Source organism: Durio zibethinus, chromosome 18, assembly GCF_047325235.1.
Source record: "Durio zibethinus cultivar Kanyao isolate XHJ-2024 chromosome 18, ASM4732523v1, whole genome shotgun sequence".
In the NCBI taxonomy this organism is placed as follows: Eukaryota; Viridiplantae; Streptophyta; class Magnoliopsida; order Malvales; family Malvaceae; genus Durio; species Durio zibethinus.
Genome location: NC_143179.1, coordinates 8,519,635 through 8,545,880, shown reverse-complemented (window position 1 = coordinate 8,545,880; position 26,246 = coordinate 8,519,635). Strand labels below are relative to the sequence as shown.

Below are 26,246 nucleotides of genomic sequence, written 5' to 3'. Positions count from 1 at the left end.
GTGTGAAAAAAGGTTTTGGAGGTGAGGTTGGAGGATTGTATGGTTGAAATGGGGGAGGAGCATAAGCTTGGTAAAGAGTATCATGCATACCAGTATGATATGGTGTGAAGATGTTGTAACTCGAAGCTGCTTGTTGTTGTTGTTGTTTTTGACGAAACTGGTTTTGAAGGTCTGCAAGTTGAATCTTTAGGCTCTTCATTTCTTTCTCTCGTTCAGTGAAAGCATAAGTGATACCCGTGTTGTTTTCAGCCATGTATCTGAGTTCTTGATCAAGTGTGATTATCCTTGACTGAATTTCAAGAATAATATTCTGGAGATTGACAAGACTCTGATCAAAGTGTTGACTGACTTGGTCCAACTTATGTTCAATTCTGTGCAAGTAGGAATTTTGCTAGAGAGAATTTTCAGTTTGTCAGTTTAAAACTGCTTCAGCACGAGAAACACTTTTTTGGTTTTCATATTCATTTCTGTCAGTGGGAGTGGGGATTTTTGGAATGTGTTTGTATTGGTCTTTATGAAATTCTTCAAAAGGAGGGAAGGTTGAGTTGGGATAGGTTGGTTGCATCATGGAGATTTGTGGGAAAGGTTTAGGTAAAGGTTGAGAGGAATCTTGGGAGGAATCTGGTTTGTGTGTGGGTTGAGTTGAGTAGGTTTGAGAGGGTGGTTTGTCTTTCTTAGGATAGATGACATAGTAGTCAAACTTTCCTGAGGGTTTACCAAGGAGATCAACTTCAGGGTCTCCATTTTCATATCTTTCTTTGAGCTTTTGCTGAGAAGACTTTTTCTTCTTTTGCTTCTTTGGAATATCATCATCATCATCATCCAGAAAGCTTTTATCTGCATCGATCTGGCATTCTTTGCATTGACAATTTATGTCCCAATAGCAATGTCCTGTTGGAGATTTATATGCATACACGAGATTTTCATTGGACTGAAAGTGTGTGACTGGAACATCAAGGACATCAGCATGGCATCTTTGCATCATAAATTGTGTTGGAAAGATTGTTGGAGGAGGAACATCCTTTCCTTTGCTGTGATCAAATTCAATTGTGACAGTACCATCCTGGTTTGTCTTGTAGGTTGGATCAAAGTGTTCAATTGGCTCATCTTGTTTCCAAATCTTTTGATAACTTGTCGTCCACGTCTTTGGGAGAAGGGTGGCAAGTTCTTCATTGGAAATCTGCTTTGGAATATGAACATGTTTGGGAGTTCTGTCTGCTGTTTCCATTTTAACAAAAACTGCATCACTGGAGTGTGAAAGAGGCAAGTTAATGGCATGATCTTGAACTCTGTATGCCATCTGGTAGTGAAGGGTTGCCTGGAGGCCTTTCATTTCTGTGCCTACGATCTGGACTTGAACTTTTAAAGCATCTAACAAGGTTGGATCATGAAGAGACATATTGTAATTTGGAAAGACTGTGAAGAAGACAGTTTCTGCATTGAGTGTCGTCTCGACGATTCCAAGGACTGCATGCTTGTAATCTTTAAATCTGATGTCCAATAAGGGCATTCTGGTACAGACAAGAATTCCATTTCTACCATGGAAGTTTAAAGCGATTCTGATAGCACCAAAGTGGATGTGAGTGTATCCTTGTTCTGACCACTGGTGAGGAAATTCTTCTGGGATCTGAAGAGTAACAAAGTGCTCTTGGGGTCCTGCTGGAAGAATACATTGATCAAAGTTTGTGGCTTGAACATATTCTTTTGGAGCTGGATATTTGGGTTTTAAAAGAGTTTTTAAAGATCTGGTAAGAGAAGGGGAGGAGTTTGAGAAAGCTGTATAAGGATTTACAAGGGGTAAGACTGTTTGTTGGGTTTTCTTTTCTTCTGGAATATAATCTACTTCATATAAGAACTTAAGCTTAGAAGAGGAAGACTTTTTAAGTACAGAAGAGGAAGGAAAGGATAGACTAAAAGAAGATCTAAAGGAAGAAGGTTGAGAACTAAAGTTGCTAAGAGTGGATAGATCCATGAAAGTAAGACTCTCTTTTGGCTTTTCCTTTTCCAATTTTCCAATAATCAAATCTTTAGAAACATACTTCTCTTCTCACTATTTTGGCAAGTTGTTAGGCCTGATACCATTTATACACATAGCTCTGATATCATTTATACACATAACTCTGATATCATTTATACACAGCGGTTATAAACAACAAAATAGTAAAATTTGCATGAAAATAAAAGAAAATAAAAAAAGAATTGAAAGTGTTTTAAAGTCTAGCTAGCGAAAGCAACAGCTTAGCTCTCTACTCCGTTATTTCTCATTTTTTGTAAGTTCTCTTCCTAACTTTTATGAATTAAATTCCGATTTGGATTTGTCCTTTGACTAACAAAAATACAAACAAAAATTAGTAAGTAAATTTTGTACAATTACTTCAAAAAAAAAAAACAATTATATATCCTAATATATATTAATTTAATAATAATAATAATCTCATAACGAAGGTTGAAGCCGAGAGGTAGACGTTGGATTAGAAAGGGAATGGAGCATGTGGGCTTCCTCATGTTCTCTTCTCATATAAAATAAAACGCCCCTCTTCGGTTTTCTTCATTTTTTAATTTGCTTTTTCTTATTTCTTTACCAATTCAAGATCAACCCAGACTGCTTTGCTTTCCAAAGAATTGGTTTTTGGTGTTTCTTATTACCTTTTACATATTTATATATACAGTTGTTGATTCTTTTCTTTCTTTTCAGAAGGTTTTTATTGTCAGGAGGACAATTTTCATCTCTTCAAAGGCTATTGCCTTTTGTTTTCTTTAGTGTAACTCGATGATTTGAGATTGGAATAAAAACAAAAACTGGTATGGATAGAGAGATATTGTTAATGGAAGAAGAGAAAGCCAGAAGCAAGTTCAAAAGGGTGTGTGTTTTCTGTGGGAGCAACTCTGGCCACAGAAAAGTCTTCAGCGATGCTGCTCTTGATTTGGGCAATGAATTGGTTTGCCTTTTTTTTTTTTTTTTTAATTTTAACACTATCTTTATACACATTAGTTTGAAAAAAGTTTTTGTTATTGGTCTCAAAAGATGAACTTTTTAATCGTTTAGTACTTATCTTGAGGTGGTGGTAGGTGGGTGTTTGTCTTTTGTTGGAAACTGGGGTGGTTGTTTTAGATTCTTTGAGTTTAAAGATTTCAACTATTTATCGGGTGTTAGTCTCTGGTTAGAAATATGAGATTTTTGCTGATTTTTTTTATTCTATGAGGATGGAGATGTACATTTGGTGTTTCATGTACTGAATTTGTGTTGATTTGTTTGGAGTCATGACACTGTTGACCATCAAGGTAGTTTGTGCTGACAAGCTATTGCTTGTTTTTTTACTATACGTGGGTAATAGCCAGGAGTTGAAAATTAGCTGTTTGATGCAAGCGAGTTATTTGGCAAAATGGGTCTTTTCTAGTTTCTTTAGTTTGACTTCTATATCTAAATTGTTTGCCTTTTTTTAATAATTTGTGAACTTCTGTGATTGGCGTTGATTACAGGTCAAGAGGAAGATAGACTTGGTGTATGGTGGGGGAAGTGTTGGGTTGATGGGTTTGATATCCCGGACAGTGTATGATGGAGGTTGTCATGTTCTCGGGTAATTAAGGAAATTTGCCTTGCCTTGGAGAGCCTATTTTTATTGCTTTTCTCTGCAAAACCTGTTACAAATTGCAAGCAGCATCCTTCTTGTTCACATTAGGTGTATTACTAAGTAAATAATTGTTCTTTGCATGCAGGATAATTCCAAAAGCTCTCATGCCTCTTGAGGTATCTATACTTGAAACCAATATAACTATTGTTTATTGAATATTGGGTCCAAGTGTCATGCTTAATACTATGATTTTAATTAGTCTTTCTTTGAGAATTCTTAATTTGAGGTTTTATTCTTTCCTGCATTTACCATTTAAAGGTTTTATACAGCTCTACCATTCACATCACAGAATTTGGTATATTACTAATGATTGATGTTGCTCATTGGCACAAGAGTTCTTATTATTAGGACAAATTTTGGTAAAAGAATGTGCTGGAATATCTTTAATGTCAATAGTTGCTTTCTTTAATTGCATGTATTTATCTCTAGGAAGTTGAAGATTTGAGATAGATTTCAGATAGATTTACCATTAGAGCATAATCCTGGATAATATTGACAGATATCAGGAGAAACAGTTGGAGAAGTGAGAACTGTTTCAGACATGCATGAGCGCAAAGCTGCAATGGCACGAGAAGCTGATGCCTTTGTTGCTCTCCCTGGTAAAATAACTTGACCTTTTGGTGAAAGAGTCTTGTCTTTTAATAATACAACTAGTTCTAACATTAAAATTTGATGTTTAGGTGGATACGGAACAATGGAAGAGTTGCTGGAAATGATAACATGGTCCCAACTTGGAATACATAACAAAACAGTAAGCCATCATTCTTCATGCTTGAAGAATTAAGCTAGCTATGTGATTCTATCAATATTGCCATGCGTTAATGCAGGTTGGTTTGCTAAATGTTGATGGTTACTACGATAATTTGCTTGCTTTATTTGACAACGGCGTTGAAGAGGGTTTCATCAAGCCCGGTGCAAGACATATCATCATCTCTGCTCCCACAGCCAAAGAACTTTTGGAGAAGATGGAGGTATGAACTTTACCTAACATTTTTTGGATTATAAGGTTAATTTATTGGCCTTATTTTGTCCTGGGGTGAGAAAATATTCACTTAAAGAAAGAAAATAGAGGAGAACATTTTCAAAACTTTCCGAGAAACACGTGGTGGAACTTTTGATCTGTGAATGATTGCAAGTCTGGCTCGGCAACCTTCTGTCCATAGTTATCCTTTCCTTTTTGTTTGTCTAATCATCTGTGTGTGCTTTCTCTGTATAATAGCGTTAGAAGGGAGGTTGCCTTGCCATCAGGTTTTTATGATTAAACTTCTAAATGGAGGCTCTTAGGCATTGGATTACAGTTATCTAAAAATTGTAGTAAATTTTGCAGCAATACACACCTTCTCATGAACATGTTGCTCCTCATGAAAGCTGGCAGATGGAGCAACTTGGTGATTATCCTGAGCAACTAAATGCGCAATGAAGCAAGCATTGGTGGTAGGTTTCCCACTGTTGATTCCTGATGTGATTCATCATCGAGTTATGCGCGACAATCTATTTGGATGGGCCACATATTTGTCGTTTACCATGTACTTTTATCACCATAAAAAGGGGATTTGATCTCATTAAAATCATCTTAGCTGTTTTACAAAAATGCACTGATTCATGGCCAACCAAGCTGCTATAGATCTTTAGTCATATGAGGTTGTTAAGTTCTACATATTGAAGATAAAAATACTTTGCAATGCAAAAGGATTATTGCATAATCTTTTAGGTTGCAAAAGGATTATTGCATAATCTTTTAGGTTGCATTGACTGGGTCCACTTAAGGTTATAAATGATATATCCGTATTTATAAATTATTTAAATTCAACTTAAATAAAATTAAAATTTGATTTGATTATTATCGAATCGAGTTCAAGTTTAAGTAATTCAACTTATCGAATGAGTGGAATTTAACCTTTTTAATGTCTGGTTCGAATAATTCGCGAGTTTAATTAAGTTTTTATATATATTTTTTATTTTAATCAAAAAATTACTATTTTACCTTTATATATATATATATATATATATATATATGAATTCAAGCTTGAGTTAGAGTTTAAATATAAATAATCGAACTTGAAATCAAGTATGAGAATTAAATTCATTTTTGATTTGATAAATGAGACTAATTAAGTAAGTTCAAGTAATTTAATTTTTTATTTTAAGTTTAATTTGAGCTTAAAATTTAAAATTTAATTAAATTCAAATTAAATTTCGAACAACAAACTTCGAATCAAGTTCAAAATTTTCATTCCATCGATTCAGTTGGCTTTGGTGGATAAGGTGCATGAGTTGGGGATATCTTATGAATTTAGCAGTAAAGTTAAAAGAATCCCAAGCAACGAAATCTGGCTTAACTTTAAAGACTGCCTGGGTATATTGGTGACAATTCTCGGTATTTAAAAGCAATCCAGCTTTTTAAGGCATTTCTTCAAGGAGAGGAAAACTAAAGTTAAAGTTAAAACCTCTTTAAATTTACAGAAGGGAATGGGGCATAGGATAAAGTTAACTTATCCATGCCTCGTAACAATATTTTGCTGCGAATATGACCGGTGGACCACAGGGTCTTGGCTCTTGGGTCATTCTAAAGGTCCATTCGGCTCTAAATTAAAATTTTAATATAATAAATTTATTTTAAATTTGAATATAATAATTTTTATATTTGATGTCTTTTATGTAGTTACTATTTTAATTAATTATTTAATTATGAACATGTTTATTACAATAAAATTATTTAAAAATTTTAAATAAAAAATAAAAAATTAAAATTATAAAAAACCTAGTGCAATGTATAGTATATTTATACTAAGGATAAAAAAACATGAGTAATAGTGGAAAATATTACTGCCGTTCACATGCCTCAAATCTCCAGTACGAAAACGGGGGTTTGATGCTATGACAGTAATCGCATTTGAATTTCACCATGGCTGTCTCGTGGCTTTTTGGTTGCTAATTGCAGGAGATGCAATAGCATCCAAACCAAGCCTAAATAGAGTGATTCCTAGAGGCTAGTGCCTAAGCAATCTTTCCCTTTCAGTTCCCACCTTTTACACTGCCATTTTCTAAATTTAAGGTGATATTTTGCTGATATTCATTCCCTCTGTGAGGCAACTGAAGGCAGGAACATTTGCTACTGTATAATCTTGACAGTGATAATTCTACAACGCGTTGAATGATATTCCAATGGGAACAATCCTTAGCTGGCAAGTGCCATCAAAACTAGTGAAAAAAATGCCTTCGAACAGTTTCAGTATCTTGTTTCTCTAAAAATTATCAGTTCCACAAGCATCTGAAATTTTTTACTTCTGGTATAGCAGGCTAGGATAATCCTTAGCAAAAGAAAACCTTGTCCAAAATATGGGGAACCATGGCTAATATGTCACTTTTTAGAGATAATAAATGTAACTATTTTGGCAAGCTTGGCCTTACTTGAAGATGACTACTGCCTCTCACATGGATTTCTCAAGGGATAAGCTACCAAAGGGGTCCTAATGCCTGAGGGCATCTTCATAATTAATATGCTTATTGATTTCTGTTAGTATTATACTGCTACAGGACAACTTCTTTTGGGGGGGGGGGGGGGGGAGGGGACCGAGTGGTACAGGTTTGCTGTGAACAGGCCAGCCTATTTCCATTGGTAGTCATGGCACTTCATTGAAAGGCGTGACCCCTGACGGGCTGGTCTGATTCTCGATATTGGGTTATTGTTTGTCCTTGTGGAACATTCACATTCATCAGTGGTGGCTTGTGTACAAGCCATGGTGGGCCTTGGAGTCGCGTCGCGTCCTTTATGTCAAGAAAACAAGAGCGGTGAAAGTGGAGGTGGCTGTTGCTTGCCTCCGGGGTCCCTGTGAAAATGGTTTGCTGCAATAACCCAAAAGCCATCAACTGTTTACCAGACATACCATGAGTGATTGCAGAGGTATCCCACTATTTCTGCGATTGCAAGGACTTTAAGGTCCCTATGGCCCTACCCTTCTTCCTGACTGTTCATTCGGAAAGGACTTTGGGGACCCTCCTTTCAATTACACCTTTTTCAACACGAGAATCAGGTTTTGTTTTCCTATTCAGACATTGTCCCTTTTCATTATTGTCATCTCATTCTGACATCTGAGTTGATTGTTCCATAACATATTCCTTTCTTTTAATGAAAGGAAGGAAAGATATTTTAAGTTAGGAAAATGACACATTCACCTCCATTTGCTCTATTAAGTTATAACAAGCTTATAAGGATAAGTAGCAAAGTTCCCAACAAATATTGTGGGCTTCCTTTGATATCACACTTGAAGCCATCACAATTCATGGATTCCCAAAGGATTGCCCTTGTCAGTGCCAAGCAAAAAGCATATGAAATGCTTATAAAAAAATACAGCAATAGGGGAAACAATGCTTTCCTTCTAATGTGGTAGTTTTTTTCTTTGGGAGGGGGGGATATCATACAGAATTTATTACAGGTCTAAGCACAAAACCATTTGTGATATACTAAATTAAGCTAAAGCTTGTGGTTGGGGAGGTGGGTAGGCAGGCAGGGGCCTCAATTCCAAACCGATGATGATGATTAGACCGGTAAATGCTGCTTTCGTTCATCACTCAAGTCAACAGAACAGGGTTTTCACTGTTCTTTCTATAGTGTAATGGTAGGTGAAATATAGAATAATCACCAATTGCGTGGGTGTGTATATGCTTTGCGCACAGTACGTCTTACGTTTTTTTCTCTGCCTCTGATGCCACCTGCACATGTTTTGGGGATGATTTGATGGTTAACAGTTAGCAAAGAAAAAGAATTGCGATGATTGCTCGCTGTTTCCAGTCATCTAATCATAATCGTTCATCAACATGACACTGAGCCCCACAATAGACGACTAATGGTTACAATGAGCTGAGGGCAACAGAAAGCGAACAATGGAGAACCACTCCCTGAATCTGGCTCTGCACTCTTGGCGATCCTATAGCTGTTTAGGAGGTTGCATTCACGATTTTTCCAAGAAACAAAGGCGTTGGTAACTTGCATTCTGTATTAAGTTCATTTTCGAATAGTTGTCATTTACAAATTTCACAATTTATGATGTCAAACAACTCAGTGAAGGACTGATTTTAAAAATCTCATGCCCTCCAAAAAAACCAGTAACCAGATTGAATCTATGTACACCCCAAACGCATCAAGACCAAAATTTGATCAGAGATTGACTCTCACGTGTGCATATGCAGTGATCTTTTGTTTTCTTCATTTACGCCTTCTCCTTTGCTGGTGTTGGTATCAGATGATGCAATGTCGCTGCCTGGATAACAGCACTTGGACTAGGATTCTTGATTCAATGAGATCCTGATTGGCTGGGATAGAAATTCCAGTCCAGTCCACTCCACTTGGTATTAAATTCTGCAATGGCCATGGAAGGTGCCGCATCAGTCTTGTTGAACTCACAAGCAAAATCACACCCACCATGATAAATAACCTGCAATGGGAAAATTTTCAGGTAAACTACAATGTCATGGCAAAAATGTTGAATTTGAGCGACAAGAATATGACGTCTTAGCAGATATAACAAATGATTGCACTTAAAAAGAATGGGCACATGTAAATGATCAAATGATGTTGAACAAAACCAAAAGCAAAAGGCAGAATCTCATCCAAACCCTTTTTTTTTTAATTTTATTTTAAAAGGAGGAATGTGGTAGACAAGGTTGTTAAACTGATAATATCAATCAGAGGAGCTTTTCCATGCATGAAGTCGCCTATGGCATGCAACTAGTGGCAAGTCACATGAGAGAAAATGTTCAGAAGCCACACATTGCGAAATTTTGCAATATATGTTATTCTTGTGCAATGGCTAATGAGTGAAAAAATTAGGTTGTGCACTATATACCATCCACGCAGATGTGAAAGACGAGCAACTGATGCTGAAGGCAACTGTTCACCCCATGCGAGCATACCAGCAATTACACCAGTCACAATTGATGCCACAGCAGCACATATGGAGATCACAATTGCTCTACCATGCTTAAGGCCGCGAGTCTGCACAAAGGTGTAAAAAGATTATGTTATAATTATTCAAGAGGCTCAAAAATGCAGCAATGAAAACAGTAACACATTAGTCGACCCTGTTGAAGAAATTCCCTGACAATGAACCTTTGCTTCCACTAAATTAGAACATAAGTGGATCATGTTAAACATGAAATCAGAACATAAGTGGACCATGTTATGAATTCCCTGAATCACACACATGGACATGAACTTGTTACGTGGGACAAACGTTCTGATTGGCCAAAAAGGGCTAAATAGCCTAATGCAAGGATATCAACATGCTCAGATGTCAACATGAACCACGTAGGTGCAGAGATACCGGGTAGTAAAATCCAGTACCACTACAAAATATGCTGATTGAGACGCATAGAGGAATCAATATTTTTGAGAAGCCCTGTTCCACGAAGATAAATTCCATCTTCAATGTCACTGATGCCATCCTGCAAAGAGATGAGACTCTATTCAAGGTGAACATCTAGAACCGCAATAACATTACAGTTTTGATGCAGGCACATATCAACGCTACATAAATTTTGTATTAAACATGTAAAATCTTCATTATGGGATAAATTATAAACCATGAAGGGCTGGAATATAATGTACAAGAAAAGCAGTTCAGGTGTAAAAGAGTACCCAAATAAAATTCCTGATTCCAAGCCATATATAATTTCTTCAACAACTTCATACTCCATCTGCACGAGAAAAATTGTTAACAAGTGCACAGTGGGGGGGGGGGGGGGAGAATCAAAATTTTATGTAAGTGACTACAATAATGGAGTTAAAGGAACAGAAATCTTTAAATTGAGAAAGAGAGAGTTTACCAGTTCTTGTTCTCTTTGTTGACGCTTGCAGATGCGAAGCCACCCATTTAGGAGTACCTGTATAACCATATATAGAGTATCAAAGCATTATCACAGAATGGATTACCCCCAACAATGATCAAGGGAACAATGAAATATAGCATGAGCATGATTATACAGAAGTTTGTAAAACAGAAGATATGAATCTGAGACATCCAAAACTATGGTTGGCCCTTTCAAGTTCAATGGCTAACATCAGCAACAGGTCCTTGGTTTTTTTCATAGTGACTCACTTCGACTAAACTTTAAATTTTCTAATATTTTAAATTCAACAAAAATAAGCCTCGAGAGGAATTATGATTCATAAAATACTTTGAGTTCTACAGGAACACAAGAAAATAGCTTTTATACTGAATGTACAAAAAAAAAAAATCAATCATCGATAATAGCCATCATCTTGCCACTTAAATCTTGCAACTTGGAGGAGGGAGACACCGGCAACAAATTAATCACACTTGGGGTCAAATGTTTAAACTACAAAACCAATTTTGTTCTCTGCGGGCTGGGATTTAAGACTTTGTTTAGAATTTATTGATTGGTCATGTCCTTCAGATAACTTCTAGAAGTTCCCTGTAAATTAACACTTTTTTTGGCATAATGGATCTAAGCTTTGTATCTCTTAAAGTGATGAAATGCTCCATTGAACTTGAGAATTTATTATGAGTTTCAAGTTTGCAAGACAAGGGTTTAATTATGAACTAGACTTCGCCTCTCAGAATCCTACAACATATTTCTGATGATAAAAACATAAAATATTAATATAAAAACAATACTACTAGATAAAAGTACAGGAAAAAGGTACCTACAAACACGATCACGACAATGAATGCCAACCATGGTAACTGTAAGATAGATACTGAAGAGGTTTCTTGCTCCTCTCCACCAGCACCAACTCCTGAATGTGCAAAAATCAAAATAAGACTATTACTTTATAAAGGTCAATGATATTCTATTGGGCCATCATACGGCAAAACTGGATGAATCTGCTTATTGCAAAAACATAACCATCAGGAGAGGATGCAATTTAAAGAATTAATGAGAACCTTAAATCATTGAGAAAATACAATATGAAGATGCTAAATGAGGAAGGTTTTAAATAAATAACCTTATGCTTTTAAATTAAAATGAGAACTATCATGTCAAAATCCTGACTGTACTCTCTTTGTAATTGTAGCTATATGGTTGATTCCACAGGGCGTAATCAAATATGAAAACCATGAAAAACTTGCATTACCTATGGCGCCAATGCCAGCTAGTGTAATTCCCATCCAGTCGATAACATCCATAACTTCTTGTAGATAGAAGTGCGAAAAGATGGAAAGAATGGTAAGCCCGCAGCCAGAAACTGGTTGAATGACAGATACCTGAGCAATATGTTTATCATCACCAAGATAATTAATACACAAAATTTACACTATAAATCATCAAATATAATATCCAATCAATGTGCAACCACACTTTGGCCATTACGTAGTTAAAGTAGTAATCTTTTATATCAATGAAGTTATAGAAGAACATCAATTCGGTTCATTGCAGAAGCAAAGAAATTATTAACATTAACTCACCGAAGCCAGAGATAACGCTCTCAACATCAACAACGCACCACATATATCCATCAGAAATCCTATCACCCATGATTTATCAACAGCATATGCTCTTATCACCTACATAAAAGCATGTACAATCGGTCAACACTTGAAACAAATTCAATTCATTATTCTTCAATCTTCTAAAAATAACATCTTGGACAATGTCTATTAACAGTAAAAGGAATCCCATTCCAGACTGATCTCAAGCTGCAATTGCTAAGGCTGAAAACAACGAAAAGCCTATACAAAATAATACACTTTTGAAAATCAATGTCCCAAAAGTTCCACAAATTGAAAAATTCCAGATCAAAACCAATTCTACAGTGGCTTTAAAAAGTTTCATAACCATATGAATCATTTAATAACATTAAAAAGAGAGATACCCAGAAACAGAAAACAAAAGACCCACAAAAGAAAATGGTGAATGAAAAGGAGGGAATTGCCTTGAGCTTGAAGGAGAGAGGAGGGAGAATAACAGTGCCCTTCTTTTGTAGAATTTTGCCTATGTTATTTCCCGCCGTGGCTGCCAACGTTAAACAGATCGATTCCCACATTTCTTTTTCCTGTCTATCTCTCTGAAATCAATCAAATAAAAAAAAAGTAAAAATATCTCTTTTCTCTCTCTTTCAGATGGGTTTTTACCTAAAAACAAGAATTTATGAATGGCTGAGCCACTGCCACTCTCCCGCTCTCTTTTGCTGTCGTTTATTAGTTCCATGGCAGGTTCCCACGTGCGATTTGTTGGGAAACACTCAGTCAAGATTGGTAGGAACAGAAACTTTGTATGGCAATATCACTTTTTCTTTTTAACTGATTATCATTACAGACAAAGTGATCAACAGGCAATAAAGAGAAGACGAGATGAGGGAGGCTACAAGGAGGTGCAACTTGCAAGAACATGACAGAAGTCGTTCTGTTGATTCGAAAGGTGATGACACGTTCTTTTGATTTGGTGAGATCCTGGAATAATTATAAGAATCTGCCCTTTTAGTTTTTGTCCTAAGTTTATAGTCAACAACATATCTGAGTCGTACCCAAAAAATAGTATCTCTAATAATTCATTAAATCGTGAATTGCAGCAATGAAAGCAGGAAATTTTTTTTGGGTGATCAAAGTTTAGGTTGATGGAAGGTCATTTAACAGGAAAATTTGATTAAGCTGATTTGATATAAAAGTCAGGGTTGATTAAGGCCACAAATTGGCAAATTCTTTATTATCATCAACTTAATTTTAATTTTACTGTTTGAGAAATGGGTGAAGCATTTGCTGACCTAACTGCCCAGCAGCTAATTGGGAAGAATTGCCAGCAACGCAGCAAGAGGCTGGGAAATGGAACAGAAGAATTGCCACCCAATGAGCCATGAGGAATGGGGCTATCACTCTCAAGTTGGAAATGGTCTCGACTATCTGTTACCAATGAAAGCCAGAAAGTGATGAAACCTTGCCCTGTTGGTTCTTGCCTTTCATCTTTTCGGCTGAGCTTCTGTAGATTGAAGGCCCTTGTTAGTTGTTAGTAGTATCTTGTGAAGCTTCCAAGAAAGTAACCTCAGCAGCTTGGAGACTGACAGAAAAACGTGCTGTGATACTTCTGCCAAATCAGGAAAAACCGATGCCCTTTGTTTCTTTCCTATCAGTGCCTGGTTGATGCTCAATTTCTTTATCAGAACTTAAAAATGAAAACTATACCATGTTTCTATACATTTAAACTATTCTGATTACTCAACTAATAACTATCTCCTTTTAATACATGTATTGTTTCCTTTACAATTCTTGATTGCTGCAATAATTAGTTAAATGGAATATGGAAAGTTTATGAAGTTGGTAAGAAAATGACTCGTATTATTCAAACATGGAACAGGTCAGCATGAACAACAGATTAGACGTCAGGGCGGAACAGCAGTGGCTCAAACGTTATCGCATTCGATAATGCCAATTGCCAATGCTTAATGTACTAATGTCGAATAATTACAATCTGCTTGATTGACGCCAATGCCTAAAACAAGATTATGAGAGAGAAGAAAAGAGAGGATCTTGATTGGCTGAAGCAATTATCTTTCACAGCTGAGAAAGTAACTAACATGGTTGCACCGACGATTCGGCAGAAGACAGAATGTTTTCTTTTTTTATATAATTGAAAAATATTACATTATCAAAAGAACAACTTTCAGCAAAGACTGTGGATCAGTTTCCTGATGACTTCACCATAACTACAGCAAAAAAACTAATGGAAAGGGCATTCCAGCATGTCATACTCACTCCTTCCGTTGTGATTTTCAACTCAATGGCAGTAGAAAGTAAAAACGGCCCTCATTTCTGCAAAGGTAGCTCATTTCCAATTTTGCCATTTTGTGCTGTTAATGGCTTCAGAATGACTAAGCTAAATCGAAGTAATATGGCAAGTGGCAGAGGAAAGTAGAGAAAGCTGAAGATGAATACAAGTTTAAAAAAGAGAAGAGATCAGAAAACAAGCACAGTCATATGACTTGGGATATGGCTTTGAATTATATGCTAATGTTAATTCTGTAAATCCATATGACTAGTCTATGAAGCAATTTATACAAAGACATTTTGGTGGGTCACCGTTAATCAACTTCAAAACCACTAAGAGTCCCAGACAAACAAGAAACTCTAATGCATGACAGAGAACACCTAAAAGTTTCAAAATGATCAAATAAGGCTCGAGAACAATCAAGCATCAAATGCTTACTCTTAAGCCAATACTGATGACAAAAGTTCCTTGAACAACAGCTGAGGAAGAAGCCTATGCTCGAAGCAACTCAAAAAACCTCCCTTCCCCAGTGAATAAAGGCAGTTCTTATTGTCAATTAACAACTTTAATCTAAAGTTTTGTAACCAAGCTGGTGAAATAATCAATATTGGATATATAGAATAAGACTATAAGAAAAAGCTCGAAATCATGTGGTCAAAGCCTCATGATCATAAGACCACCAATTTTTTTTTTTTGGCCAGAAAAGACCTCCAAGAATTTGAAAGGAATTAACATGTTTTTTTTAAATATATTCCCAGAAAACCTTGAATACAAGCAAGAGAAAATATAAAGAAAAAAGCAACAAGAAACAAAAGACCAACTGCCAGAATCACCACCACCCATAGACAACTTGTGTGTATTTATCTTTAAGCCACCTAAAGCTCCTCCTCAAGGACCCTTTGACCTTACCTTCCACACTATACATCTTGTACCCAGCAACCCTTTTCTTTCTCTGGAACTCAGGGTCAGCAAAGCTCCATGACTTCGAAGAAGATGAGCCAGAAGTACTCTTCCCTTTCTTCAACTTGAAGTTCCTGTTGTTTCTTGTGTTATAGTTGTTAGCCATCTGGGACTGCGCATAGGAAGCACTATAGCACCTGAGATCATAAGAAGCTGAAGGCATAGGTGGTCCATGATAGATGTCCGGCTGCATCATCCCATTACCATATGATCTTGATCTGTTGTAGTCTTCCATTGAATTTTGGCAGACTCAAAGAGAGAATCCTGAAGGTGGTGCTGGCCTTTTTTTTTTTTTTTGGGGGGGGGGGGGGGGTGGGTTTGTTTTGGTAGTTGAGTTCCTCTGATCTGGACAGATAAGGGAAGGAACAAGAGTAGTAGAAACTTTGGATCACTTTAAGTAATTTTTTATTTTTATTTCAAAATTTCCTGCCTTGTGACTGACTTTGGGAGTCACGGGAATTGACTTTGGGAATGTTGCCCAATGTATACGGTAATTATTAATGTTCTCCCTGGTACAATACATTTTGCATTGAGCAGTCATACTTCGATGATCAATGATCTTGCCATGTGTTTTGGAAGTGCAGTACATTTATATGCTGCCCTGCACTAAAAGTTACTGTTAAACTGTGCCCTTTATTCAACTCTTTTTGTCTCTCTCGTCAGCAACTAAGAACAGATCACCTGATCAGAACCACAATTAACAAAAATCACTTCCAACAACCCGAAACCAAAAGCCAAACCTGTTTTTGTTTTACTTTGTGTCGATTGTTTCACTTTGTGTCGATTGTTTCACTAACCAAAACCAGCTTGGCTTTAAAAAGAACTTCTTTACTCGTTGAAAACTTTGACATGAGAAGTCTACCCATAACTCATTTTCAGTATCATTTTCTGATATTAAATGCTACTTTGTTATAGAATACCCAAACCAACGGTTAAGCAAAGGCATGCCCTGCACTAATTGTCAAAGTCAGCCTTTTTATTGTAACCACATTAAATGGGCAAAAAGCTCAGAAGTCAATTGGCCATACAGCCCTGGCGTCTACCAGAAGTCCTAAACGCATGACCAAGAAATAGTCCAGCCATATCTTAAGCACTCGTTTAGACTCTGATAAGTTTTCCTACAAAATATCGAATCACCTCAAACAGAAAGGTCACATCATCTTATCCTAGCTGTGAAGCACCTCTGAAAAGAGAATAAGCAGATGCCACAGATCAAGTTCACACTTCACGTACTAGCATGTTTCAAAAAAAAAAAAACTCTAACTGATTTTGAGACTAGGGCAGCCGAACAGCCCCACCTACACAGAATTTGTCATTTAGTCTTTGCCACGGCAGAGATCAGCGCAAGTTCCATAACAGAAAGAATGCTAAATAAGAACGGTTCAGCCTGGATCAACAAAACCTTGTACAACTACTAACAGGTTACATTCATGGACTACTGTCGCTCCCTTCTTGATCAGACCAAAACTCTCAAAATCATGCCAATTACATAGAGAGAGAGGGGGCAAGAATAACTTATCAAAATGTCAACAAAAAGGCAAATCCAATGTTCTAAAACAATCATGTTTCCACTCTACATGATATCCTCTCAAATACAGAAACTACAGGTGAATAAAAAAGAGCAGAAAACAAGATGATATAAAATAAAACAAGAAATATTAGGTACATTTCTTACTTGGACACACACCAAATCAATATTTGAACATCAGATTTCTAAATGGTAATGGGAACCCATCTAAATGTGCAGGTACAAAAACCCCTACCAGCTGCAAGGGCATCAAATAAGATCAGCAACATTTGATGGCAGCTCCTCAACTACAACATTATAAAACTTCTGGATGTCATATAACATCCTCTCATCATCATTGGTCACAAAGTTGATGGCAACACCTTTCCTCCCAAATCTTCCACTACGACCAATTCGATGAAGGTAGTTCTCTGGTTGTGTTGGAAGATCATAATTGATCACAAGAGAGACTTGCTGAACATCAATACCGCGAGCCAAGAGATCAGTAGTGATAAGCACACGAGAAGATCCAGATCGGAATTCCCGCATGATGATATCCCTTGTATTTTGGTCCATATCTCCATGGGTAGCAGACACTGTATGGTCACGACTCCGCATCTTGTCCGTAAGCCAATCTACTTTACGCCTAGTGTTCACAAAAATGACACTTTGGGTGATTGCTAAAGTCTCATAGAGATCACAAAGTGTCTCAAGCTTCCATTCCTCCTTATCAACATTGACATAAAATTGCTTGATACCTTCAAGGGTAAGCTCATCACGTTTCACCAGAATCCTCACAGGTTTGTTCATAAACTTCCTTGTGATCTCAAGGGCTTCAGGAGGCATTGTAGCAGAGAACACCCCTACCTGAATATTTGGTGGCAGTAACTGGAAAATATCATAGATCTGGAAGATACGAATAACAGAAGTCAACAAAACAACATACCCAAAGACACAGAATCACAGCAAAAGCTTGAAAAATACCAATCAAGAATTTTTCACAATTCCTAACTATTAGAATGCTGATAGGTAAAATGTTTTCTCTAAAGCATAAACATGTAAGAACCTGCTTAAATGTTCATTATATCCAATAATTAGCTTTACAACCAAAGCCATCATCTTCTAGTCAAAGAACAAGCAATAATTCATACAACTTATAAGTGAAAAAAGAACCTGATCCTTGAAACCTCGCGAGAGCATTTCATCTGCTTCATCCAACACAAACATCTTTATTTGATCAGGACGGAGAGATTGTCTCCTCAACATGTCAAACACACGGCCAGGTGTACCAACAACCACATGAACCCCACTGGAGAGAATCCGTTGATCTTCACGGACACTGGTCCCACCCACACAAGCATGAACCTTAACACCAAGGTAATCACCTAATGCCCGCATGACCTTCTCAATTTGTTGTGCTAATTCTCGAGTTGGTGCAAGGACCAATGCTTGACACTGAACTAAATTGTAGTCAAGCTGCTGTAAAATTCCAGAGCAAAAAGTTGCTGTTTTTCCTGTTCCAGACTGTGCTTGTTGAATTACATCAAGTCCCTTGCAGAATGGTACAATCCCCCTTTGCTGAATTGCAGATGGCTTCTCAAAACCTTCACAGAAAATTTTGAAATAGCAATCAGCTTTCTGACTAGCCATGTAAAGGAGTAAATACTTGAGCAATACAAAGAAATGAAGCTGTCCTTAGAACTTGACCGTTCACATTTTCACCATGGCAAATCACAGGGTCTTAACTGAACATACAGATAAGATAAAACCTACATTGGTAACAAGGAAATAGAATTTGAATCACCAGTAAAGCCCGATAAGTTTTAACAGTGCTACCGCACACAGCAAAACATCAGAGTATCACACTCTGCCCCCTTCGAAGCTTTAGACTAACAAAGTAGTAGCAATGGATCCAACTTACCATAAGCATAAATGCCCCTAAGAAGATTCTCTTGCAATCCCATAGCATCAAAACTGTCATGAACCTCATCATATGAGGTAAAGAAATCTTTACCATCAGCTTCAAGTCTGCTCATATCAATTTACAAAATCAAGCCTTAGAATTCCTTTCATTAAAATTTGAAGCTTAGCAAACTAAAATTGCACCAGCTAGATGATCATACAAATCATGAACATAACAAACTTCATGTTACCGCCAATGAATTTGAACGCTTAAATACCTTGAGATAATACAAGGAAATAAAAAATAATAAAAAAAAGAAAACTTACTCGTTCATTTTAGTATCATACTGGCGAGCATCAAATTGAGATCCCTCTGGCGCTGCAGCAGCCATGACTGCGAAGAGCAACCCATATTTAAATAACTCACACACAATTACAAATTTCATGTCTTATTTAATGTGGCAGTCTTGCCAGCAAGATCCAAGCACCGGGCTAAATACAGTTGAGCTTAGTCTTAATCAGAAAAATTCACCAACGCACCACATTAACTTCACCTATCTTCTATCTGTTCATGGTGCTAAATGCTTAAACCTAGATACTAGATGTGAAGAATAACGGGGAGAATCACAAATATACAAGTAGCAAAACCAATTTAAATATTTGAAGAATATGTTGATGAATTAGCTGCAATAATTCAGTTAAGAAGAACCGCCTAAGTACCGAACTAAAGATCTGTCAGATTAAAGTAAAACCCATGTCCAAAACAACAAACGCAAGTTAATACCCATTGTTACATGCTGATTCTTCAAGCAAAAATGATACCAAAATAAAAGGAGAGCAAACTTATAATACAAAGCAAATACTGTCAACAAAAAAAAAAAAAAAACCCTGCGGTAGAGAAAGGACAAAAAAGAAAAAGAAACTACCTTATAATGAAGATGATTGAAAGAGCTCAGCTGGGGGTGACTTTTTAGGGTTAGGGATTTGGGCCAAACTCCTCTGATCTCTCTGTCTCTGAGTGTAAGGAAAGGGGAAGAAAGTAGATGGATAGAGACCTGGGGGACTCAGGAGGACATAAAGAAAGCCGCGGTTGGCGAAGCCCAGTGACTTTATTCGTTCTTTCTCGTGTAAAATATTAAAAGTTATATAATTTATATTAAATTTAATAATTTATATAATATAAAATATAAAAAATATATTTTTAATATAAAAATTATATCTTATAATTTATATTAATTAGAAAATATAAATATTTTTTAATTTGATTAAATTAATATAAAATTATTATTAAAATTTTAAATTGTATCATTTTTATTTTTATTTTTGTATTATATTTATTTTATATTTTTTATATTATATTTTAAATTATTAAATATAATTCATATCATATTTTATAATATAAAACATATAATATATATTTTTAATTTTATTAAAGTTTTAAATAGGGTATATATTTCGTATTTTAGATTAAGGGCTACATTATTTTTTATTTTTACGATTTTACCCCTTTAGTTTTTTTTTTGTAAGAAATGAGGGAGCAAGGAAATTACGTGGCGTAATCTCAACGGTCAATAAAAATTCAACCTTTTTACAACCGACTCCAGTGAAAGAAAACCTCCATGGAAGTTTCGATTCTTCACCAACTCCCGGCTTCTACACATTCAAAACTGCTGTTCCTGTCCAAACACAACCGTTCTTCAGTTCCGGTTAGAGTATTCTCCGAAACCTCTAACCTCAAGATTTTCAGTTTCATGTTTCGGTTCAACTTCGGAGAAAACGACAACAGAACCAAACCGGTGATCTTCGATTCTCTGGTTCTTTTTTTTTTCCCTCCCTTTACTTTGTTGTCTTCTCCAACTTTTTTTTCATTATCTCTCTGATAATTGTTTTTTCAAGCCATGGCTGGACTTGAACCTGATGGATCACACTATGATCAATACGACAGCATAATGAATGAATTGTAAGTCTTACAATCGCCCCAAATTTTTATGAGATTAACATGTGTAAGTTCTTAGTACTGCCAGATTCTGACTTCTATTGGCTCATGAATCATAATTATAGGCTTTCTGATGATGGAAGCGAGATCTTTACTACTTATGATTAGGTCCATAAGAGTTTTGATAAGACGGGTTTGAAAGAAAACCTGCTGAGATGCATCTATGCTCATGGTAATCTTCTTTCTTTTCAAATCATTTGGCCATTCTATTGTTTAAGAAAAAATAAAGCTTATGCTGAGGACCCAAATTTATGTCATATTTCTTCTGTGAAGTGTTTTTAGAAGCCATCTGCGATTCAACAAAGGGGAATTGTGCCCTTCGGTGAGTTCTAGTGCCCTTCCGCTTAAAATAAAGAATACGATAAATCTAGGAGACGATGGCCCTGTATGAGAAGACATAGTGAGTTTTGGCGGTGATAGTGTAAATATATTGTTGACAGTTTATCCTACTAATTTGATGATGATGAATCCATGACAATACATTCCTGCAAGTAAGTATCTAGGTGTTCCGTAACTTGGGTTTGCTAGTGAAATCAAAGGAAATTGTATTTCCTGCTTAAAGTGAGAAAAGAATACTATATCCATGGGACTACTTTATAGGAGGATGTTGAGTTGCTTCTGGTGATCCCGACTAGGTTGCATATCTTGGAGATGATGTTAGGATATTTCAAACAGCAATCAGTCATAAAATTTTCTCTTTCCTGTATGATGATGAAGATGTAGTAAATGTGTGATTATGCTGTATGCTACTTTGTATGCCTTTTGTAATTTTGCGAGTATATTTGGATTCCTTGTATCTTGTACTATTGTTGTCCTGGGCTTCAAAATTTCCCTTATGCTTGATGATCATTGGTTATTTTCTTATGCTTTGCTCAAAAACTCTTACCTAACTTTTAAACCCCCCTTCCCCGGCCATGATCTCTTAATTTTTTTTGCCTTTGGAAAACGAAATGTGTTGATTCCATTATTAATTTTCTTCTACTCGGTAGTGTCATCAACTATGTATAAGTTATCTGTCTGTTTGTTTCTCAATGGCCTTTAATTCTCACCTGATGTGTTAAATTATATATTAATATAACTTTCGTGATTGATTAACCCTAACATCTTCTTTTTCAGATCGATGATATCTTCCAGCAACTCCGTGGGAAAATACAAGTTGCTGTGTTCTCTGCAACAATGCTACCTGAGGTTCTTGAGATTGCACAAAAATTTATGAGCAAACCAGTCAGAATCCTTTTAAAGCGTGATGAGTTTACAATGAAAGGTATGGAACAGTTCTAGGTTAATGTTGACAAGGAGGAGTGGAAGCTTGACACGCTTTGTGATCTCAATGAAACTCTGGCCATAACTCAAAAGTGTGATATTTGTTAACACCAGACGCATAGTTGCTTGGCTTGCTGACCAAATGCGAAGCTGTGATCACACAATCTCTGCCACCCCTGGAGACATGGACCAGAATATTATCCTGCGTGCGTTTCATTAAGGATCTTCTCATGTGTTAATCACCACCGATCTCTTGGCTGAAGGGATTGATGTCCAGCAGGTCTCCAAAGTTATTGACTATGATTTGCCAAACTCAGCCAGAGAACTATCTTCACCGCATTGATCTAAGTGGAAGATTCGAGACGAGAGGTGTTGCAATCAACTTTATAATGCGAGATGATGACAGGATGCTTACTGACTTCCAGAAGTTCTACAATGTAATGGTTGAGGAGCTGCCTGCAAATGTTGCGGATTTGATATGATTGATTGAGTCTCCAATTTCATACACAAGCGCAAAGATGTCTGTTTGTGTTAGTTAGGGAAATTTTTAAAGTGGATTTGGTTTTTTTTTTTTTTTTACTTCATTGTAATCATTGTTGTTATTGATTTTTTTTTTGTCTCCTGTGTTTTTGTTAAAAGCTTCTTTAATTGTTGTGACGTTGCATATCAAAGGCTCAAAATTTTATTAACAATAGAGATGAATTGAGGTTTTTTATCCAAGTTCTTTCCAAAACTTCTTCCCTCTAAACCAATCTTGGTTAAATTTCTTCCGTCAAATATTAATTAAAAACTGAGATGAATTGAGTGTTTTTTTTTATCCAACTGCAATTTTTTTAAGTGAAAAATCTTAAAACAAATTATAGAGTTGGTTTCATGCATGCGAAGGTATTGTTCCCCCCCCCCCCCCCCCTCCACGCCAATCGCATCCATTAATGTCACAAAAGGTAGAGAAGCATGTGGTGACTGAAGCACATGCTTCTGATCTGATCCACTTTGAATCATCACATGTGATTAGGATTTAGCTATCGACCCACAATTGGCTCTCATTCGTTATGTTTTAGTGTCATGGGGAATTTCATGGTCCTCCACAGTCCACATTACTAATATCTCTTTCAATATTGTAATTTTTAAATCATGCCCCTTTCTGCTAAGGGGAAACAATTATTAAGATACTTCATAATCTTTTCTTGGGAAGAAACTTCATTGTCTCCATCGTTCTACTGCTGTCAAATTTGTCCTTGGGACAGTCTTGTCTTCATATATGTTTAAGACACTGAAGATCATATTTAGATACTTAGTTCTAAAATTATTTCATATGGTAGATCAATCATCAATAGGATATTCATATATTTTCTAAAATTATTTCATATAGTAGATCAATCATCAATAGGATATTCATATATTCTAAGTAAAATTTTTATTAATTGGTATTAACACATAAAATATTAGTCATTCTAAGATATTTTTGTTCCAAATCATATAATCAAAGATTATCATCTTTTTACAAGCACATCCTTAGGTGGGAATCGAATAATTAGTGAGATATATATGTAATATTTGATACATGTGGAAGATTATCAAATATGTTTGAAACTCTTTGTCTAACTACTTAAATGAAAGGAATTATCCCAAATGGATAATATTACTTGCTATAGGTGATTCTCGATTGGACATCATTTAAGAAAAAAAAAATATAGATTCCTATAAATCTGATCCCCAGCTGCTTTCACATTACTGATTAATTGCTTTTGATGTAACCTTTGGGTTTCTCGTTTTGCTTGCCTGCTTGGATTTGCATGGAAAAAAATGATGGAATCGTGTGGGAAGGGAATAGATTGTGCTAGGGGTTGCAATTTGCAAAAGGCAAAACAACAAACTCATGGCTGGGTCTCAGCCTGCAGGGTAGAGCCTTCCCTACGTTGCCACTTGTAACCCACACAGATAAACCCAATCTCTAGCTACTTGCGGAAAGTGGCAGAAGATAGGATATAGTCCTAAAGTACTCTTTCGAACATATCTGATATAACAGTAAGAGGAAGATGCTTATCATAATTGTGGAAGCAAGTTGGGGTTTGGGGGCTCTTTTCAACAGATTGATCATTTTCTTTCAAAACTGCTGGGAAATGGGAATCTCACATGTATTGTCAGCCGCATCCCTCCTCTTCCACTCTGGAAAGGGACAGTTTTAGACCACAAACAAGACATATATACCCCACTCCCATAATGGGAAATTTTTATATTTCTTTTGTTTTACACCTACCATATGTGATCATGCAAGCTTTGGGAAAAGAAAAAGAGACGTAATTAATAATTAAACCACCAATTAAATTAAATTAATTGATTAAGAAGGTTCATGTTTGTCTGTTTGAGTTAGGGGAACTTTAGACAGGTATCAAATCTAATGGCGATTTGGCAAAGACTACTGAATAGGGAATGTTGAAAAGGGTTAATGTCCCCGCGAACTACGCATTTGGGGTGATTGGACGGAACAATTGTCAACGATTCTTTAGATCATTAATTAAAGTAAAGCATATATACTTTAAGCTGCTTTAGCGCCTTATTGGATCTTTGCGTGTTCATGCGTTCAAAAGGTTGTTTAAGCTCTCAGTGGCTGATCCCTTCGACCTTTCACAGAAACAAATCTTCTCATTTGCTTTTCATTTTTTTTTTTGTCTTTTTCCAAAGGCAATGGGAAGAGCCCAGCTGCAGTTTTTGGTCCCAACTCCCAACTTCTTTTGATTGTAGTAGTAATGTAATGAACTTAATTATATGACACCTTATTGCAAATGCTTTGGAGCAAATGAGTAGGTGAAAGGGAAATATAGAGGGGAAATCAACCAGCTTAAACCTTAACTTTAAACCTTCAACTATGCCTACTAGAATACAGTCATGTCATGGGTATATAAGGAAATGTTCTTGTTTTACTAAGCCAAGGCTCAAATAATGTACTTAATTTGGCATAAATAAAGAGTTTGTGGGAGAATTTACTGAGATGAGAATCCTGATATCGCTATTAGAAAGAGTACTAACGCTGCATTACACTAGTGTTGTTTAATTATAGCTAGCTAGGTTTAGGTTTCAGCATACAAAAATTCATTTATATTATATAAACAAAATAAGAAGTTAAATTCCTAGGTAACTAAGTTAGGAGGCAAATGGATATTGAACTACTTAAAAGGAGACAAAAAACCTTGCACCTTTGCAACAATGGTATATAAGTCAGCTTGTGTGACTGCTGGTGGTGGTTTATTCTTTGTGTTTCTTTTTCTTGTTTTTGGTTTTTTTTTTTTAGGAATAATGACTCAAATTTGATCAAAATTTTTTTGAGATTAGTTAGATATTATTTGATGAATAAAAAGTCTTTTAAAAAAAGAATTCTAAGAGAAAAGAGATTTTTAATTGACAAATTTGTATACTTATATATAGTTGAAGTCTCTATAGAATTAGATATAAAAAAAATATAAAAAAATTATAAAGCTTTATGAGATAAACACCCTATAACACTACAAGAGATAAAAATATTTTTGTGGGTATGTATGTTTAAGTGGACTAAATGAGAATGAAATGGTTATTATGGTAATCACTTTTATGGGTGGTATGTTTAAGTGCATTAAAGGAGAATGTGATAAACACTCTATAGTGTTACAGAAAATAAAAACGTCTTTATGGGTGTGTATGTTTAAATAGACTAAAGGAGAATGAAATGGTTATGGTGATATAAATGTTTGTAAGTGAACTAAAGGTGAATGAGATGATTTATATAGATATAGTGGTGTGAATGTTTGTAAATGAATTAAAGGAGATTGTGAGGATTCATATAAGTATAGTACATGGATGTACATGCATACGTATATGTTTGGATTGAGAATATTTCATAAGATTAGAGTCGATTAAAAGGGTTTATAGATATTAATTGTGAGTACTTAATTTGATTGTATATTTATAATTCTCTATAACTAGTGATTTTTTTTTAATCTGTAAACGTAAATCGATTTGATTGAATTATATTATATTATTATTTTTTATGTAATTGATTAATTATTTAATTACATTTTTATTGATATGATTGGATAAAGTCTTTTTATTCAATATTTCTTGGTTGGTACTTGGCAGCCTATCCGTTTTTTGATTGCGGCTGCTGGTGTGGTTTCGCTTTCTTTTATTGGGGTGGTTTGCTGATCTTTATATTAGCAAAGAGCAATCCTGATTTTTTCCATTAGATTAACAAATCTGAACTTTCTAAAGAGGAGCAAACAATCAACTC

The 26,246-nt window shown here is 35.8% G+C and overlaps 4 protein-coding genes, 1 long non-coding RNA gene and 1 pseudogene across 8 annotated transcripts; 3 read left to right on the top strand and 3 right to left on the bottom strand.

Annotated features, from left to right (window-relative positions):
- The first annotated feature begins 2,436 nt into the window (after window positions 1–2,436).
- On the top strand, window positions 2,437–5,267 carry LOC111299255 (cytokinin riboside 5'-monophosphate phosphoribohydrolase LOG8-like). The gene is made up of 7 exons (XM_022894341.2): window positions 2,437–2,939; window positions 3,481–3,578; window positions 3,718–3,748; window positions 4,132–4,231; window positions 4,313–4,383; window positions 4,460–4,603; window positions 4,960–5,267. Exons 1-7 carry the CDS (start codon window positions 2,805–2,807, stop codon window positions 5,050–5,052), a joined length of 672 nt encoding a protein of 223 aa, XP_022750076.1. The 5' UTR covers window positions 2,437–2,804; the 3' UTR covers window positions 5,053–5,267.
- Window positions 5,268–8,735: 3,468 nt separating this feature from the next.
- Window positions 8,736–13,023, bottom strand: LOC111299258 (putative magnesium transporter NIPA9). Of its 3 annotated transcripts, XM_089747260.1 has the most exons (9): window positions 12,529–13,023; window positions 12,062–12,160; window positions 11,731–11,860; window positions 11,303–11,391; window positions 10,458–10,514; window positions 10,270–10,328; window positions 9,956–10,094; window positions 9,479–9,627; window positions 8,736–9,067 (listed from the first exon to the last, which is right to left on the bottom strand). In XM_089747260.1, the coding sequence occupies exons 1-9, from the start codon at window positions 12,637–12,639 to the stop codon at window positions 8,872–8,874; spliced, it is 1,029 nt and encodes a 342-aa protein (XP_089603386.1). In that variant the 5' UTR covers window positions 12,640–13,023; the 3' UTR covers window positions 8,736–8,871. The 3 variants fall into 3 exon arrangements, with proteins under 3 accessions (XP_089603386.1, XP_089603387.1, XP_089603388.1); XM_089747261.1 differs by lacking the exon at window positions 8,736–9,067 and having other exon boundaries at window positions 9,483–9,627; window positions 9,976–10,094; XM_089747262.1 differs by lacking the exon at window positions 8,736–9,067 and having other exon boundaries at window positions 9,483–9,627; window positions 9,976–10,076.
- LOC149513679 (uncharacterized) lies at window positions 12,718–13,510 on the top strand. Its single transcript, XR_016329737.1, has 3 exons — window positions 12,718–12,850; window positions 12,928–13,013; window positions 13,372–13,510. It is a non-coding gene; the product is annotated as an uncharacterized LOC149513679 (long non-coding RNA).
- Window positions 13,511–14,944: 1,434 nt separating this feature from the next.
- On the bottom strand, window positions 14,945–15,675 carry LOC111299256 (uncharacterized). Its single transcript, XM_022894342.2, has one exon. It carries the CDS (start codon window positions 15,547–15,549, stop codon window positions 15,184–15,186), a length of 366 nt encoding a protein of 121 aa, XP_022750077.1. The 5' UTR covers window positions 15,550–15,675; the 3' UTR covers window positions 14,945–15,183.
- A 1,142-nt stretch (window positions 15,676–16,817) lies between these two features.
- LOC111299254 (eukaryotic initiation factor 4A-15) lies at window positions 16,818–19,848 on the bottom strand. Its single transcript, XM_022894340.2, has 5 exons — window positions 19,650–19,848; window positions 19,051–19,117; window positions 18,743–18,849; window positions 17,995–18,425; window positions 16,818–17,727 (listed from the first exon to the last, which is right to left on the bottom strand). The coding sequence occupies exons 2-5, from the start codon at window positions 19,113–19,115 to the stop codon at window positions 17,092–17,094; spliced, it is 1,239 nt and encodes a 412-aa protein (XP_022750075.1). The 5' UTR covers window positions 19,116–19,117; window positions 19,650–19,848; the 3' UTR covers window positions 16,818–17,091.
- Window positions 19,849–20,372: 524 nt separating this feature from the next.
- On the top strand, window positions 20,373–22,604 carry LOC111300886 (eukaryotic initiation factor 4A-6-like; annotated as a pseudogene). The gene is made up of 4 exons (XR_016329506.1): window positions 20,373–20,683; window positions 20,785–20,891; window positions 20,993–21,041; window positions 21,836–22,604. The product of XR_016329506.1 is annotated as a eukaryotic initiation factor 4A-6-like (transcript).
- The last annotated feature ends 3,642 nt before the right edge of the window (window positions 22,605–26,246 follow it).

Coding starts and splice junctions, on each gene's coding strand:
- LOC111299255 (XM_022894341.2), top strand. CDS start 2,805: ATGGATAGAGAGATATTGTTAATGGAAGAAGAGAAAGCCAGAAGCAAG. Junction 4,384..4,459: donor TTGGAATACATAACAAAACA/GTAAGCCATCAT, acceptor GCGTTAATGCAG/GTTGGTTTGCTAAATGTTGA. Junction 4,604..4,959: donor AACTTTTGGAGAAGATGGAG/GTATGAACTTTA, acceptor TAAATTTTGCAG/CAATACACACCTTCTCATGA.
- LOC111299256 (XM_022894342.2), bottom strand. CDS start 15,549: ATGGAAGACTACAACAGATCAAGATCATATGGTAATGGGATGATGCAG.
- LOC111299258 (XM_089747260.1), bottom strand. CDS start 12,639: ATGTGGGAATCGATCTGTTTAACGTTGGCAGCCACGGCGGGAAATAAC. Junction 12,161..12,528: donor CTCTCTCCTTCAAGCTCAAG/GCAATTCCCTCC, acceptor GCTTTTATGTAG/GTGATAAGAGCATATGCTGT. Junction 9,068..9,478: donor CTTTCACATCTGCGTGGATG/GTATATAGTGCA, acceptor TTCCCATTGCAG/GTTATTTATCATGGTGGGTG.
- LOC111299254 (XM_022894340.2), bottom strand. CDS start 19,115: ATGGCTGCTGCAGCGCCAGAGGGATCTCAATTTGATGCTCGCCAGTAT. Junction 18,850..19,050: donor TATGATACTAAAATGAACGA/GTAAGTTTTCTT, acceptor TGATATGAGCAG/ACTTGAAGCTGATGGTAAAG. Junction 17,728..17,994: donor CGCGAGGTTTCAAGGATCAG/GTTCTTTTTTCA, acceptor CGTATCTTCCAG/ATCTATGATATTTTCCAGTT.